This window comes from Eurosta solidaginis, chromosome 1 (assembly GCF_040869045.1).
Source record: "Eurosta solidaginis isolate ZX-2024a chromosome 1, ASM4086904v1, whole genome shotgun sequence".
NCBI lineage: Eukaryota > Metazoa > Arthropoda > Insecta > Diptera > Tephritidae > Eurosta > Eurosta solidaginis.
In genome coordinates this window covers 353,093,343-353,108,311 of record NC_090319.1, presented here as the reverse complement: position 1 = coordinate 353,108,311, position 14,969 = coordinate 353,093,343, and the positions used below count along the sequence as shown (strand labels likewise).

Genomic DNA, 14,969 nt, shown 5'->3' with positions numbered 1-14,969 from the left:
GGTTCACTTTCTGGAAAAAAATTCCTGTATAGTATTATTATGTACGCTTTTGAAAATGCTACTACCAAATTTGAGTTAAATTGCTCAATAAATAACATATTTTGTATTGGATGGGTTCAGGGTCATTTCTCTACCTTCATCGCGTAAAAATATGTAGATATACAAGTTTTTACGTTATTTCATGTTGTCCATTCGTTATTAAGAGCCATATGAAGTTCTAAAGAAATCCAAAAAATCCATACAAAATAGCACCCAAAAATGCTTAAGAAAAATGCTGTCAAATTTTCTTATGCACTACGCAGCTATTAAGAAATTTCTAGTACTATTTTCTAATGATTTTTAGGAGTAAATTCAGCCGGCAACTCTGGTTTTGCTAAGAAATAATTAATTGCGCATTGTTTCTTAAGGAAAAAGTGATGTTTCGGAGGGCAAAAAAACATAGAAACTTAAACATTTATTAAAGTCAATTGAAATTCAAAATTCTGTGGGCATTGTGCGTGAATCTCCATACGTGAGTCAAAATTTCTTGCTTGCTCCTATTTCCATGCCAAAGAAATAAATCAAAATATTTCCTGAGCTTTTAGAGCTTTTTAGAGCTGCGTAGGGCTCTTTATGGGCCAAAAAATATACAGAGATTCTTTTGTATCAATGTGTTTATACACACAGAGTATATTATTTATTTGGTTATATGAGAACGTGCATCGAAATTGCGTCTAGACCGCTTCTTCGGCCTGGTCTCTCCGGAACGGCAGTTTAGGACGCAAGAAAACACTAGTTTCGATGTTTTTACGGGGTGCCGAAAAGTATTTGTTCTAATTTTCGAAATCTCCACGAAGTAAGCATTCGAAACCGGGCATAATTTTTTTTTACTGTTTTTAGTGATAAGGTCTAATGTATTTATATGAACATTAGAATGGGACGAAAAAGAGTTGCAAAAGTAACAAAAAAAAAAAAAAAATAAGGTTGTACTTCGCAAGAATAAAACAAAAAATTCTGGAATTTTGCAGTCTAATGCGCATATGCCACTATGTATGAGTATAAAATATCCATAGAAAAATATAGACTGTTAGTATGTGTGCACGTAAATAAATTAAAATCCAAAAATAAATTTAATAAACATGCAAAGTTTGCAATTTTATATATTGATTTTTTGATCAGCTAACGTCACAAGCTAACATTAAAAGTCTGTACCCTGCAGGGAAAACCTTTAGTTTAAAGAGGGGCGCTTCTAGTGCATTAGGAACCACCACAAGTGCATCCTATCCTTTTGCATCCTTTCAACCGGCGAATTAACATGGCAAAATCCTAGACGGTAGAGAATGTCCCTGCTGCGTTACTTTTTGTGTAGTTCCGAACAAAATAAACGTTTCCCCTCTAGAACTGGTTGGTTTATTGGCACTTTTTTGATAGTTCCCAACTAGTTAAAAAAATCGTTAGCATAGATATAATCCGCTTCTTGGTACTATCTTATATATTATTTCTAATTGCTGTTTTTATGTACAGGTCCCTTTTTCGCTATTATTTGGAATCCAAATCTATAAATAAAATTTTGGTTGTAAAGATGGAGATTCGTGCTATTAGCGAGCTCTGGGAATTATTGGTCGTAGTGCTTTTGCTTATCTATATTTTATTAAAATAATTTGTTAAAAATAAACGATTCTGATCACACAATGAATAGAGTTGGGATTCTACCGGGTATTTACCATTTTTATGGGTAAATACCAGGAAAATACCAGTAATATTCCTTTTTAGTATCTATTTTTGGGTATTTAATAATCACTTGAATCGAGGCTGCTTGGAATTACAATTTCAGCAATTAAATTTATACGTCATTTGAAATTAAAAATTTTTCATTTTGACTTTAAACAAACAACCCATCAAAAACTCGGAGCCAACAATTAGTCTGAAAGGAGTCTAAACTTTGGATCGTTTGCACTCGTTATGAACTCATTTAGGAGCCTGAAGCGAACTGTATATGATCATATTGTGCCTCTAACATAAGTCTTATACAGTCCTCTTTCCGATATCATATATGAGCCTTATTGGCGTAATATACTGCTAATTTTGAGTCTTCTAATGACGTTACTTCAGGGTTTTTAGGAAGAATTTTTGACATATATCCGAAGCGGAAAACATAGGGGAGAAAATTGTTGTGATAAAACTCCCATGAAGATAAGATAGAAATGAAATAAATATTAGTTGAATTAAATATTTATTTAGAATAAATTGTCGCAGAAAAATTTCTGAGTTTTTATTCCGGAGCTGCCTAGTTTACTGATTCATAGTACAGGTTTACAAGTATGAAATGTATGAGAAGGAAACAATTCCTTTCTCTTTCTAACACACTGCCGTTTGACACTTCGGTCAGTGTCAAACTATTGTGGAACTCTGTTGAACCTGCGTGGAACATGCGTTTGACACTGAACAAAGTGTCAAAATTGCCGGGGTTGCTGTCGTAGAAAGCGACGCAGGGAAACAAAAAAAGGAGCGGAATATCAGATATGGGTTGCTGTGATGGTAAATTTTTTTGAACGAATTCAGTATGAATATGTAATGCACCTATATGGGTACTACAGAAAATTATACAAAAATCTTGAATTGGGGTATCTCAGAACGCGTACTTATTCCGGTGTTAAGAATACAAACACGGGTGCTAAGTTTTTCCACCCGTTCAAAAGTACTCCGCGAAAAACAGTTTGAAACCGAGGTCGACTGCAATAACCCGTCTGAAAATGTGGAAAGAGAAATGAAAAGACGCGTTTTGTCCTGTTATCAATAGTCCAAAGGGGAAAAAGTATTCGAATTATTGGAAGCGAGGCAAAAACGCGTCTATTAATACCTACCCCGACGGTTTTGGTCGTGTTTTAGCAATCGTCCCCGATAATAAAGTATCACAATTTGTTAATTAAAATTCTCCAAAACATATGGATTTTAAAGAGAGATGTAATTAAGTGCTCGCTTGAAAGTAAATAAAGATATTTCTTTGTAATTTTACAATGAAAATTTTACGCAGTTTTCATTAGCAGCTACTACACTTTTCAAGGTGCGGATCTACGGGGGGGGGGGGGGGGATTGGGCATATAAGTCTTTATTGATAAATAATTGATTGATAGAGCAGCTGATTTCTGTTGATATTTGATATGAGGCTATTATATTTGTTGCGCAAGAAGCGCACCGGTCCGGCTAGTTCCAATAGTTCCGCACTATTAAACAAAATTTACAGTTTAAATCTAGTTCCGTTTTGGTACTTCTTTATCTGTTTGTTGCAGACCAGCATTCTACATTTTTAGTAGGACTCTTTCAATAGTTCCAAACCAATCCATACTCATCTGTGTTGGACATATCCACTTCCTTTTTAAGATAGTTCTATTCAAGGCGAAAATTCTACATTTTTAAGCTGGTACTCTTTTTCACAGATTATATAACAACCCCGCCGCGGCGGTCGCCGTGGTGCGAGCACGAGGCAGAGTGGAAGAGACGCTCGGCCTAAAATATTTTCGGAGGTTATTGCGCCTTACATACATTTTTTTTTTTTATAACAACCCTATAATACCAAACCCTGTTTCAGTGACCTTTTTACGGCCTTATTTCAGCTTCAAACATAAGTTCGCTTTTACTACTATTCGTTCAAATATGATTTACATTGTCGTTGCTTTTTTATTGCAAAGTGCTTAAAGGGCGGGTTTAGAAAAAAAATCTTTCCAGTTTTACAACACTTAGATAAAATGATGAACGTATGGCGAAAGAGTTCCCTTGGTGGAACCCTTTTTCCACCAATTTGCTTACTTATATGCTACGAAGTTTACGAAAAGAGGCTTGTAAGTATAGGGGGAGATAGCTTACTTAAATTCGAATCTCCCTAAAGTTAGTAACAGTTTTTGTGTATAGATAGCATACTTTTCAACTATATCGTTGGCGTAGATAGTAAGCTCATTATAAAGTTGATTTACTTAAGTATAGCCAATATTTCATGTTACTGTTTTGCTTGGTTGATTCAATAGCTGCTACTCTATCGAACTGCAGCACAAAGTAATTTTTGGAAAAAAATGTACTTAGCAGGTTCGCACCCTAAGCCGACGATGTGGTAAATAAGATATATAAAACGCCAATCTGCCGATTTAGTATCGCAATAGTATTTATTTGGTACTTTATCTAGTTTGTTTTGTATCACTACTTCTGACTTCCCTACAGGGTAGTAATACATGAACGCCCACGTACGGTGCGTATACGTGATTATCTAATTTTGGTTTTGCTGTTTCATAATTTTTATTCTGCATATCGGCGCGATCATTTAATTTGAACATTAAATAAATATTTAGTCACTTTTCCATCAAAGTGAATTCCGTAGAACTCCTGTCTCTGCTTTTTGGCAATAAATCAAATGTTTCTGCGTAGCTATGTATATACTCGGGCATACCAGCGAGTCAACATTACGAAAATTGCGTGCCTGTGGTATTGAGGATGATCAGCGGCGTCATCAGTGGCGTAATACGATGTGAATGAACAGCCATGTGTTTTCAAAAATCTAATTAAATTATTGTTGTTGCCATTGAATTTCTGTTTAAAAGCTTTATCATGATTATCTTTTTGGAAACTATCGGCTAATGTCTGTATTAATCATGCAGTGTGCAACAAAAATGTTTGTTTATGCTTCGTTTTCTTTTGGATTTGCAGACGTGCATGTACGGAGGCTGAGTTCTGTCATGTTGCTATTTATCTTTTACGTTTAAAGTGAAAGTGAAAAATTGTTAATATGTTTTGACGGAATAAAGTTCAAGAACAAGTGATTTTTAATTTTTTTTCTGGTAGCTAGCTGTCAATTTTATGGAATTTTGTCAAAGATGATAATTTTTATCTGACTTTGCTAATCTAAGCTTGCTGAGTGGCAGTGGGTTAAGTGTTGTTGTCACTAATTCCCCCCGGTCATTCTTCTGAAAGATGCAGTCAAAGCAAGTATAAAACCATCAGCGCTCATACTATTGACTAACACTGTGTCTACAGTAGCTATAGGGTGTTTGGCTAATACTTCAGAAGCTGGTTTAAAAACGTGCACACATCATCTAAACTTAAGACTCGAAGGTAATCTTCTATGAGTAAGCTGTCAACGCATTGGTGCTTCCTCTACCGAGCTTTTCTATGACTAAAAAAACTTTTCACTGCAAAGTGGGATCTGAACTGAAGTCATGGATATACAAAAAGGCGATTCGACCAAGAGAATAATTGATTTAAATTGAAGTAAGATACATGACTTACATAATATACAAAGTAAAACGCTGGCTGTGCCCCCACGAGAGGGCCTTTGCACGTAATATGCAACATACCGATAGACTTATTTGTCATTGAATGAAAAATTTTAAATAAATAAATAAATTTCTTACGATAAAAAATTAATTGAATAACTGGTCAATTTAACCGAAATTTATGTAAGTTTACAACAAAAGAATGGTCTTCCTACATAAGCTTCTTTGCAACTATTACCACCAATGTTCCAATGTTAACTGGTAAAATAACATATTTCGTTTTGAATAATAGAAAAGGCTGTTGATATGACACTATGGTCATAAGAACAAATGAGAGCGTGGTGAGCGTAAGTTTTTTTTTTTAATTAGCGGATGCATTTGCCTGCAGAAAATATGGGAAACACTCTCGCAAAGCGCTAGATTCGTACAACGAGTTTAATGACTATCTCTGAACTGATAGTAATCGGATGAACAGCGGAAAGATTGGCGGCAACACTTGTAACAGCAGTGACTATTTCAGAAAATTTAAGAACGCTATGTAAAAGTCTGCAAATGGAGGTAATTGCCATTTCGTAGGTAATAGTAACGGCGTCAGCTGAGAGCACTGCGAGGGGACAGGATTAAAACGTGTATCATATCCTGATGCTATAGTTCTGCCCTAGCTCGAAACTAGTGCGGTTCGCTGAAGGGTACTGATGCAATAAGCTACATATTTCAATATAAAAATCTCTTGAGACCAACAGTTTACCTTCCGTTGAAAATTTGTTTTCTTGCCAAAAAATCTCGTTTAAACAAATGATAACGCGATAAATTTTACTGAATGTCTGTTAATTAAAAAACAACAATCCCGATTAGTTGAGTTTTCTAGCGTTATTTCTTGTGGTGTGGTATTTACCGGCAAGAAGACTATTCATTGTTGTCATAGTATTTTGATACCTTCTTTTCGAGTGCAGTTTCAATTTTCAGAGGTAAAACGGCGTGGGCAACCATTTTTTGTTTTCCTAGACCTCAACCCATATGGTCTCAATTCCCCAACATTATTTATAGATCATAAAGTCGCTTAGCATATTGATAATTATTAATGATTATCTTCTCATGTTAACTTTAAAATTTATCTTCCCTATAAACTCAGATTTTGTTTACAAACATTGTTTTTAAAGGACTGTTAGTCCTTAAAGTTTACATGACAAAACCGTTCTAAATATAATTTAAAAGCTGTTGTCCAATGGGACGAAAGAACTTTTAAGGCGATCAGCAAGAGATATTAGAAATAATCATAAGGTTTCTCAAGATAAAAAATTGAACAAACTATCAACTAACAGTGGAAAGCAATGCATTTACAAGGACAAACAAATGGAAAGCCTTATCAATATAACCTGCAAGGGCGGTCTTTTGCACCTTATTCACGTGCAATCAAATGTACTATAGAGGCCACATAAACTAACCTAATGTACTATACACCAGTAATCCGTTGAAAAGGCTGAGTTCCGACTGCTGAGTGGAATATAATCCTGTCTCGGCTGCTTTTTCAAAAACGCCTATCTAAAAAAAAACTTTTGAGAAACACCTTATTTCAGAATTGGTTTGTAGAACGTACTAACCTAGAGTTTGTTTCAAGAGATCCCCTATCTGAGCGTAAACTCAATACATTTCGACGTAAGATAAGACGTTTACGTAAACATTTTGGGATTGGCCGTTTTTCAACCGAATAAAAAATAAGGCGTTTTTGAACAAGTACGGAAGGCTAAGGGATCGGGTGTAACCGAACCTTACATACTAAGCTGAGAGATTTGGAGACAAAATTGTCTTTTTCATACCAAATTGTAGACCAAGGGTGATTTTTTTTTTGAACGATTTTCCTTCATCATTTGTCAAATAAGGGAAAATCACCATGTAGGAAAATGAATTTTGGATAACCCTGGAATGTGTTTGTATAACATGGGTATCAAATGAAAGGTACTAATGAGGGTTTAATAGGGAGTGAAGGCATTTTCTAGATATCAATCCAAATGTGGACCAGGGTGACCAAGAACATCATTTGTCGGGTACCGCTAATTTATTTATATATGTAATACCACGAACAGTATTCCCATGATTCCAAGTGCTTTTGATTTCGCCCTGCAGAACTTTTTCATTTTCTTCTACTTAATATAGTAGGTGTCACACCAATTTTACAGAGTTTTTTCTAAAGTTATATTTTGCGTCAAAGAACCAATCCAATCTCCATGTCTCATGGCTTTTTCGTATTTGGTATAGAATTATGGCATTTTTTACATTTTTCGAAATTTTCGATATCGAAAACGTGGGTGCGGTCATAGTCGGATTTCGCCCATTTTTATTACCAAAATAAAGTAAGTTCAGATAAATACGTGAACTAAGTTTAGTAAAGATATATCGATTTTTGCTCAAGATATCGTGTTAGCGGCCGAGCGGAAGGACAGACGGTCGACTGTGTATAAAAACTGGGCGTGGCATAAACCGATTTCGCCCGTTTTCACAGAAAACAGTTACATTCATAGAAGCTATGCCCTTACCAAATTTCACAGGGATTGGAAAAGTTTTGTTCGACTTAAGGCATTAAAAGTATTCTAGAAAAATTAAATGAAAAAGGGCGGAGCCACGCCCATTTTGAAATTTTCTTTTATTTTTGTATTTTGCTTCACCATATCATTACTGAAGTTGAATGTTGGCATAGTTTACTTATATACTGTAAGGATATTTAATTTTTTGTAAAAATTTTGTTTTTTTTTTTAAGTGGGCGTGTCCTTCATCCGATTTTGTTACTTTTTATTTAAAACACATATAGTAATAGGAGTAACGTTCCTGCCAAATTTCAAAAATTTTGCAAAACTTTTAAATTACCTTCTTTTAAAAGTGCCGGTGCCACACCCATTGTCCAAAATTTTACTAATTTCTTATTCTGTGTCCTAAGGTCAACCATCCAACCAAGTTTCACCGCTTTATCCGTCTTTGGTAATGAATTATCGCACTTTTTCGGCTTTTTAAAATTCGATTTCGTTCATTTTAAAATGGCGATCTGAGATGAGTGCCCAGGAACTTACGTACCAAATTTCATTAAGATGCCTCAAAATTTACTCAAGTTATCGTGTTTGCGGACAGGCGGACGGACGGACGGATATGGCTAAATGAATGTCTTTTTTTGCCCAGATCATTTTGATATATAGAAGTCTATATCTATCTCGATTAGTTTATGCCGTTACGGGGTGCCGTTATCCGAACAAAATTAATATACTCTGTGATCTCTGCTCATCCGAGTATAAGAATACTTTGAGATAGGTTGGTATTCCACTTAGTGGTCAACTTGCTATTATCGCTCGTTTGCTAAGAATATTATATGCACCAAAATTTCTGAAAGGATTGAGAATATGCGTGCAAATATTCTGATGGCAGACTTCAATATCAATATAAAAATTAGGTTAGCTTTAAGATCCAAAACTAGTGGTTGAGAACAGCATTCAAAAATTGTATTAATGTTTACAAATTAAATTCGTTTATTTTCTTTTCGATCACAGGTGTCCTGGTCATCACCGCCGCAGCCAATGAACCGCCGGGATATTTTCGGGAAGTCTGTAAATATCGTAAATGGAAGTTGGTGAGTAAACTGAATATATGATCTAACAATTTGATAAATTATAATGTTTTAGTACTTCAAACACTGCTTTAAAATACATGTAGATTCAAATTTAAGCTAGACTCTGTGGTCCAGATAACCAAAGTCGAAATAAATGTTAGGTCTCTGGATGTATTAACTATTCTCATTCAAACGGCAATAAAACATAGAGTACATTTGCCAAATGATGGGGTAGCAAAAAAATAATAATTTTATATAAATATTTTACAAATTTTGTATATGATTATCTTCCCTTGGGTTAGGTTAGGTTGAGCTGGTCTCTCAATAAAGTCTTCGCATTGACTGAATGTGTCCATAGTGTTACTAGAATTTGTTTGACGACCAAACAGAAACCCCCATTTAGGTACCAGGACTCATGTTATAAAACAATTCCGTCCTATAGGCGTATACTAGAATCTCCGCCATACCTGGAATCTTGTTCTCGCAAGCGCGGGATATGAACACAACACATGCTCAACCGTTTCTGCCTGCAGCCAGCCGTCCTACGTCTGCTGTTACTGAAGAGGTCTAATTCGTGTGACGCCAGAAGGCAGTGTTCAGTTAGTGTGAAAAATGCCTTAAGGCATTAGAGTCCATTATGATAAAATCGGACATCGTGAGGAGATGTATAGCCTCTCAGGCGTCTATAAGTCATCTCAATTCTCCCTTTGCTGGGTCCCCGGGCACAGCGGAATTGAAGATAATGAACTCGCGGATGAGATGACTAGGAAAGGTTCCGACTTAGAAATAAGTGAGGTGGACAGCTCCGTCCGACCGCCGCTGAGTTATCAACTAGGGAGAATCGACCAATAGGGTTGACTGCGAATTCTCAAGGACCTTATGGCTATGCTTGTATAGGAAAGGCACCAGCTTCCTTCTCAAACTGAACAAATCTGCGGTGAGGGTACTTACGAGTGTCATCACAGGTCGTTGTGCTATCAAAGGTGGACGTATCGCTTCTTCTTGGGTTCATCAGGGAAAGCAAGTGGTTCGTTGAGGACCATTAGGAGGTAATGAGGCTACACGAATTTGCCGCAACCCACAATGAACAAAAATGTCTCCGAGTGGAAGTGTGGGTAACACTCACGCACGACCTCTTCACCTAACATAACCTAACCTAGTGTGCAAATCATAAGCCTTAAGACTTTTCTCTTTCGAGATATGAGAAACTATTTAAGTGTGATATCGTAGGGTTTGCAAATGATCTTAGGAATATTGCAGCCCGCGCTTCTTTCTACGCCTTACTTGCTTGATGAATCAAAAGCTACTCTGTCAAGCGGATTGGACGTCTAACATGGATTCATCGAGTGTAGCGCATTCCTCTGCCAACTTGTTGACCATTTCGTTACCTTCTATCGCTTTATGAGCGGAAACCCAGTATAGATGTAAATTCCGGCTGGAGCGAAGTCTCTCTAATGCTTGTTTCCATTCCAGGATACTTCTTAATGAAGTCCTGTGTGAGATTATTGCTTTAATTACCGCCTGGCTATTAAATTATATATAGACGCTTGTGTATGTCTGGATCGAAACAATGAAGGTTGAGCAGGCAAATACTATAAAGTAAGCTACTATAAGCTTTAGAAGGTTCCACAATATTTTATTCACATTTAGCCTTACAGGAAAAAATTTTGTTTGGACGCAAAAGCAGTTCCCAACCAATTCCCAATTGCGCTCAAGTCATTGTAAACTCTACGTGAGCCTTTCCCAGCAGGTCCTATTATTAGTTGATTTTGCACAATATATAGATTCACGAACCTCTGTGCCTCTATATTTCAGCTTCAGCCCGTAAATGAGCACCGTAATCGCCTACACGCGCTGCGCGAACAAATGCGTATACGATCTGCGCTGCGCGGTTTGGAGATCGATGCTTACATTTTACCACCATACGATGAGCACATGAATCTTGAAATGGCAGAACGGGATCGACGTCTTTACTACCTTACCGGCTTTACAGGTATTGGAGCATTTGCAGTGGTAACGGAACATGCTGCCGCCATATGGGTGGATAATCGTTATGTGCAGCAAGCAGATGCAGAAATTGACTGTGAATGGGAGTTGTATCGTATGAATTCTACAACTACGATAACTACATGGCTTTCGGTTAGTAAAGAATATCTTATTATTTAGCTCAGCTTATTTTCTAGCTTATTCACAGTCTAAGTTATATGCTGAGCAACGCGTTGGTGCTGATCCACATTTAGTGCCTCATCATTTGTGGATGCGTTGGGAACGTGAACTAGCTAGCCGTTTACTAGTGCTCAGCAGGATTAACAATAATTTGGTGGATATGATATGGGTTGATCGTCCGAGTCCAGAAAGTTTTGTAATTAAAGTGCAAGAACGTCAATTTGCTGGTGATAGGTGGGAGGATAAAGTCGAAGAGTTGCGATCGAAGTTACAGGTTATGAGTTGTGATGCGATCATAGTAACATCACTAACTGAAATCGCATATTTACTTAATATACGCGGACTTGATATACCATACACGCCGGTGGTGAAGGTAATTATTAATAATTTTATTTTACGACTGAAATTCCAGGCTCAAAGGAATACAAATTTTTTCTACAAGTCCTACCTTATAGTTAGTCACGATGAGATATTCTTCTATGTTGATCACAGTAAGATGACACAGGGTATTGATTTTCATTTACGTACTGATTGCTATAACGAACGTTGCGTGAAGTAAGTCCTGCTATTGTCTTAATATCCCTCATCCATATATGAATTACTTACAGAATTAAGGAATACTACAAAGTCTGGAATGATCTACGTACGTATGCACAAATTTGGAAGCGTATATTGGTGCCAGGTCCTTGTGTGCAAGAAGAGGGTTCATCTGAGGCAGTTTTTGCAGCACTACCTAGCAATATAATTTATGTAGAATCTTCTCCAATAATATTCATGCGCGCACAGAAGACTCCCGAAGAGCAGCGTGGAATGCGTGAGGCACATGTACGTGATGCGGCGGCTATTTGTGAGGCTATGAGCATTCTGGAAGGGAGGGTACGTATATAGATATCTAATTTTTGTCTTAATTTTTCGATATAACTGCGTGATTCGTACTCATTTTTTACATATTATATATTAATTTCCTATTTCCTATTAGTTTTTCGACGAACAATGGACCGAAGAGAAAGTAAAATACGAGATTGATCGTTCCAGACTCTCGCAGAGTAATGCGCGTGGTCTGTCGAAGCGCAGCGTTGTAGCGTTTGGTGAACATTCCGCACTGCCATATTACATATCTAGCAATGTGACTGATATCGAAGTGAATGATCAGAGTTTATTGGTTATCGAATCGGGTGGTCAATATTATGAAGGCACAACAGATGTTTCGCGTACATTTATTTTTGGTGAACCCACACTTGAAATGAAACGTGCATATACAAATGTTCTGGCGGGTATGTTGGAATTGGCGAAACTACGATTTCCTTCAAACTTGCGCGCATCTGGAGTAGATGTGCTGGTGCGTCGTTTGGAATGGGAAGATATGGTAGACTTTCCACAAACAACAGGCAGTGGCATAGGTGCTTACGGTGCTGTTAATGAGCGTATGTTTAACAATAGCGCAATCAAAAATTTATTTTTCAATAACATGGTATATCTTTCATAGCTCCGATATCAATAGCTTATGGCCAAGAGGGTTCATATCACTTTCATGAAGGCTATTTCTTTTCGAGTGGTAAGTATTTTGTTTAGTGGAGAAAAATTTCGTATCAATCTGATAAATTTCTAGAGGCTGGCTTCTATCGACCTGGTGAATTTGGTGTACGCTTGAAAAATGTGCTCGAAGTAGTGGATACAGGGAAGACACATCCGAATGGTATGCAATTTTTGGAATTCCGACATGTAACTTTAGTGCCCTTCGAACCAAAGCTAATTGATCCCACGCTCTTAAATGCAATGGAGGTGAGATATGACCTAAAAATGATACGAAACCTTTATATATGTTCAGGGGCGTAGCCAGAAAATTGTCTTGGTGGAGGAGGAGGTTAAAAAATTTTTTTTTTCAGTTAAATAAATAAAAAAAATGTTGTCTTTAGCTTTAAAATTAAAGTACGTGTATTTAGAATATGATATGAAAAAGGTTATATTAAAAACTCAAGCGCATGCGTCGGCTTTTCTTTGCCATTTCATCTAAAACTTCATCAACGGTAACAATTTGATCACGGTGGATGCTTAGTGATGCGCATAATGGCTGCGATCGATTTTCACTCATCGTGTTTCTCAAATAGTTTTTAATCAGCCTAAGAGTTGAAAAAGATCTCTCGTTCGTTGCCGTTGTTACTGCAAGCTTACACATGATTTTCAACAACATGTGAACGTTAGGAAAAGCCACAGAATCGCATTCCTGTAATATTAATCATAGATAAATTGATAAAAAAAAAAAGAAAAACCGAAGTACCTCCTTCAGGAATAAGTAGAATTCATGCTTTTAGAGCCTATGCATGAGATCTAAAGTATACGTATATAAAATTCAAAAGAAGGAAACTGATCGAATAGAAAACAATTTTATTTAAAAAAGTCATATCTACACGGAAAAAACACTAATGTGTTTTTTATATTTTAAAATGTTGAATCGTCATTCCGAATTCTGAATTGCTGAGTCTAGAAATGGGATACAAATTTGTATACGGTAGTGATCCTCCGCGTTTGTTTCAGCACTTTTTCTAGGCAAAATAATAGGGATTTCATTAGAAGGGCATACTTCTTCAACTGTCTGGTACATATTATTTTATATGTAGCTTGCCGGCGTGACGTAAGGGCAAAAGGATCATGCAAATATTCAGACGCATGGAGTTTTCATATTTGCCTTTTCATTCCGCTGAATGTTATCGCTGTTGAGGCAAACGAGCAAACGCCTGAATTGGTTATATTCACGCATGCAATAAGTTGGTTGAGTTTAAATCAATGTCGATTATGTTCATTTAAGCAAGTTGGATCATTCAACACGATCATGTTGCCGAATGTAATCGAACGTTGTTGTGTTCGATTTTTGCTGTTCTCTGATATGTATGTAGATGGTCGTTAGGCAAATTTACAAGGAAACATCTTTATGAAATTATAGTAAAAGTTAACATGTACACTTGTATATTTAATAAATTGCAGAAATATTATGAAACAGAATATGATTAAAATATATAAATGTTGACTTCGTGCATACATATGCTTGCATATTAAAAATATAATATCACCAACAAAGTAAATACGTGCAGAATTATAAAGAAATTTATTAACATAGATATAAAAACATCAAATATTTGAATTATAACGACCTAAAAAATCAAATGATCCTGAGGCAGGGGGAGGATTTAAACCACTCCTCACGCCGTCGCTACGCCCCTGTATATGTTTCTCATATCCCGCTCGTTTTTTTTTTGTTCTACTAGAAACGCTATCTCAATGAGTACAATGCTAAAGTTCGCGAACTGGTCGGTGGCGAATTAAAGCGTCAAGGCAACATGCAAGCTTTCTATTGGATGATGAATAAGACGCGCCATGTTCGTGAATATCTGCCCGAGGATGACTATCGCGCCGCGCGTGGTGCTGGCAATCGAACGAGTAGTTTTCTAACGGTTACAGTGCCTGCAGTTTTGCTGGGATTAACTGTCATAGGTAGTTGCCTTAAGTGGCTGCTTTAGTGAAATTTTGAAACGATTATAATTACGTATAGATTATGTAAATAATTAATATAACTAATTATTTAATATTTACTAGTATTTTAGGAAATAATAGATATAGAGAAAGAGTAATTGGTTATTTATCAAAGAATAACACAAAATGCATAGCAAGATTATATATTTAATTATAACTTGATATGAGAAAAAAGTTAACGAAATCCTAACGAAATGTATTTCAACTTTAATAATGTGCCTAATTCTCATTTTATATTCATTTAAGGCTGTAAATAATATATGTATGTGTGTATGCATGTGCTTGTAAGTGCCCTAATGTTATAATGTGAATTTAAATTTAATGTACTATTTTTGTAATAAATAACTTACTGAAGTGAATTTTGACGATTTCTTGGAAAGGTTTTAACACTTACAAAATTTCACGTAAGTCGGCTGTAGTTAATGATCAAACGATAACACCGA

The 14,969-nt window shown here is 36.3% G+C and overlaps 1 protein-coding gene across 9 annotated transcripts in view; it reads left to right on the top strand.

Annotated features, from left to right (window-relative positions):
- The window catches only part of LOC137238071 (xaa-Pro aminopeptidase 2), a 33,016-nt gene extending 18,137 nt beyond the window's left edge, over nucleotides 1-14,879 (top strand). For all 9 annotated transcript variants that reach the window (XM_067762656.1, XM_067762654.1, XM_067762657.1 and 6 more), the window contains 9 exons: nucleotides 8,774-8,853; nucleotides 10,648-10,971; nucleotides 11,027-11,371; nucleotides 11,441-11,553; nucleotides 11,607-11,874; nucleotides 11,978-12,422; nucleotides 12,485-12,553; nucleotides 12,608-12,780; nucleotides 14,262-14,879. In XM_067762656.1, the coding sequence (XP_067618757.1) occupies nucleotides 8,774-8,853; nucleotides 10,648-10,971; nucleotides 11,027-11,371; nucleotides 11,441-11,553; nucleotides 11,607-11,874; nucleotides 11,978-12,422; nucleotides 12,485-12,553; nucleotides 12,608-12,780; nucleotides 14,262-14,513 (2,069 nt within the window). In that variant the 3' untranslated portion in view covers nucleotides 14,514-14,879. The remainder of the gene's footprint in view (nucleotides 1-8,773; nucleotides 8,854-10,647; nucleotides 10,972-11,026; nucleotides 11,372-11,440; nucleotides 11,554-11,606; nucleotides 11,875-11,977; nucleotides 12,423-12,484; nucleotides 12,554-12,607; nucleotides 12,781-14,261) is intronic.
- Nucleotides 14,880-14,969: the final 90 nt, after the last annotated feature.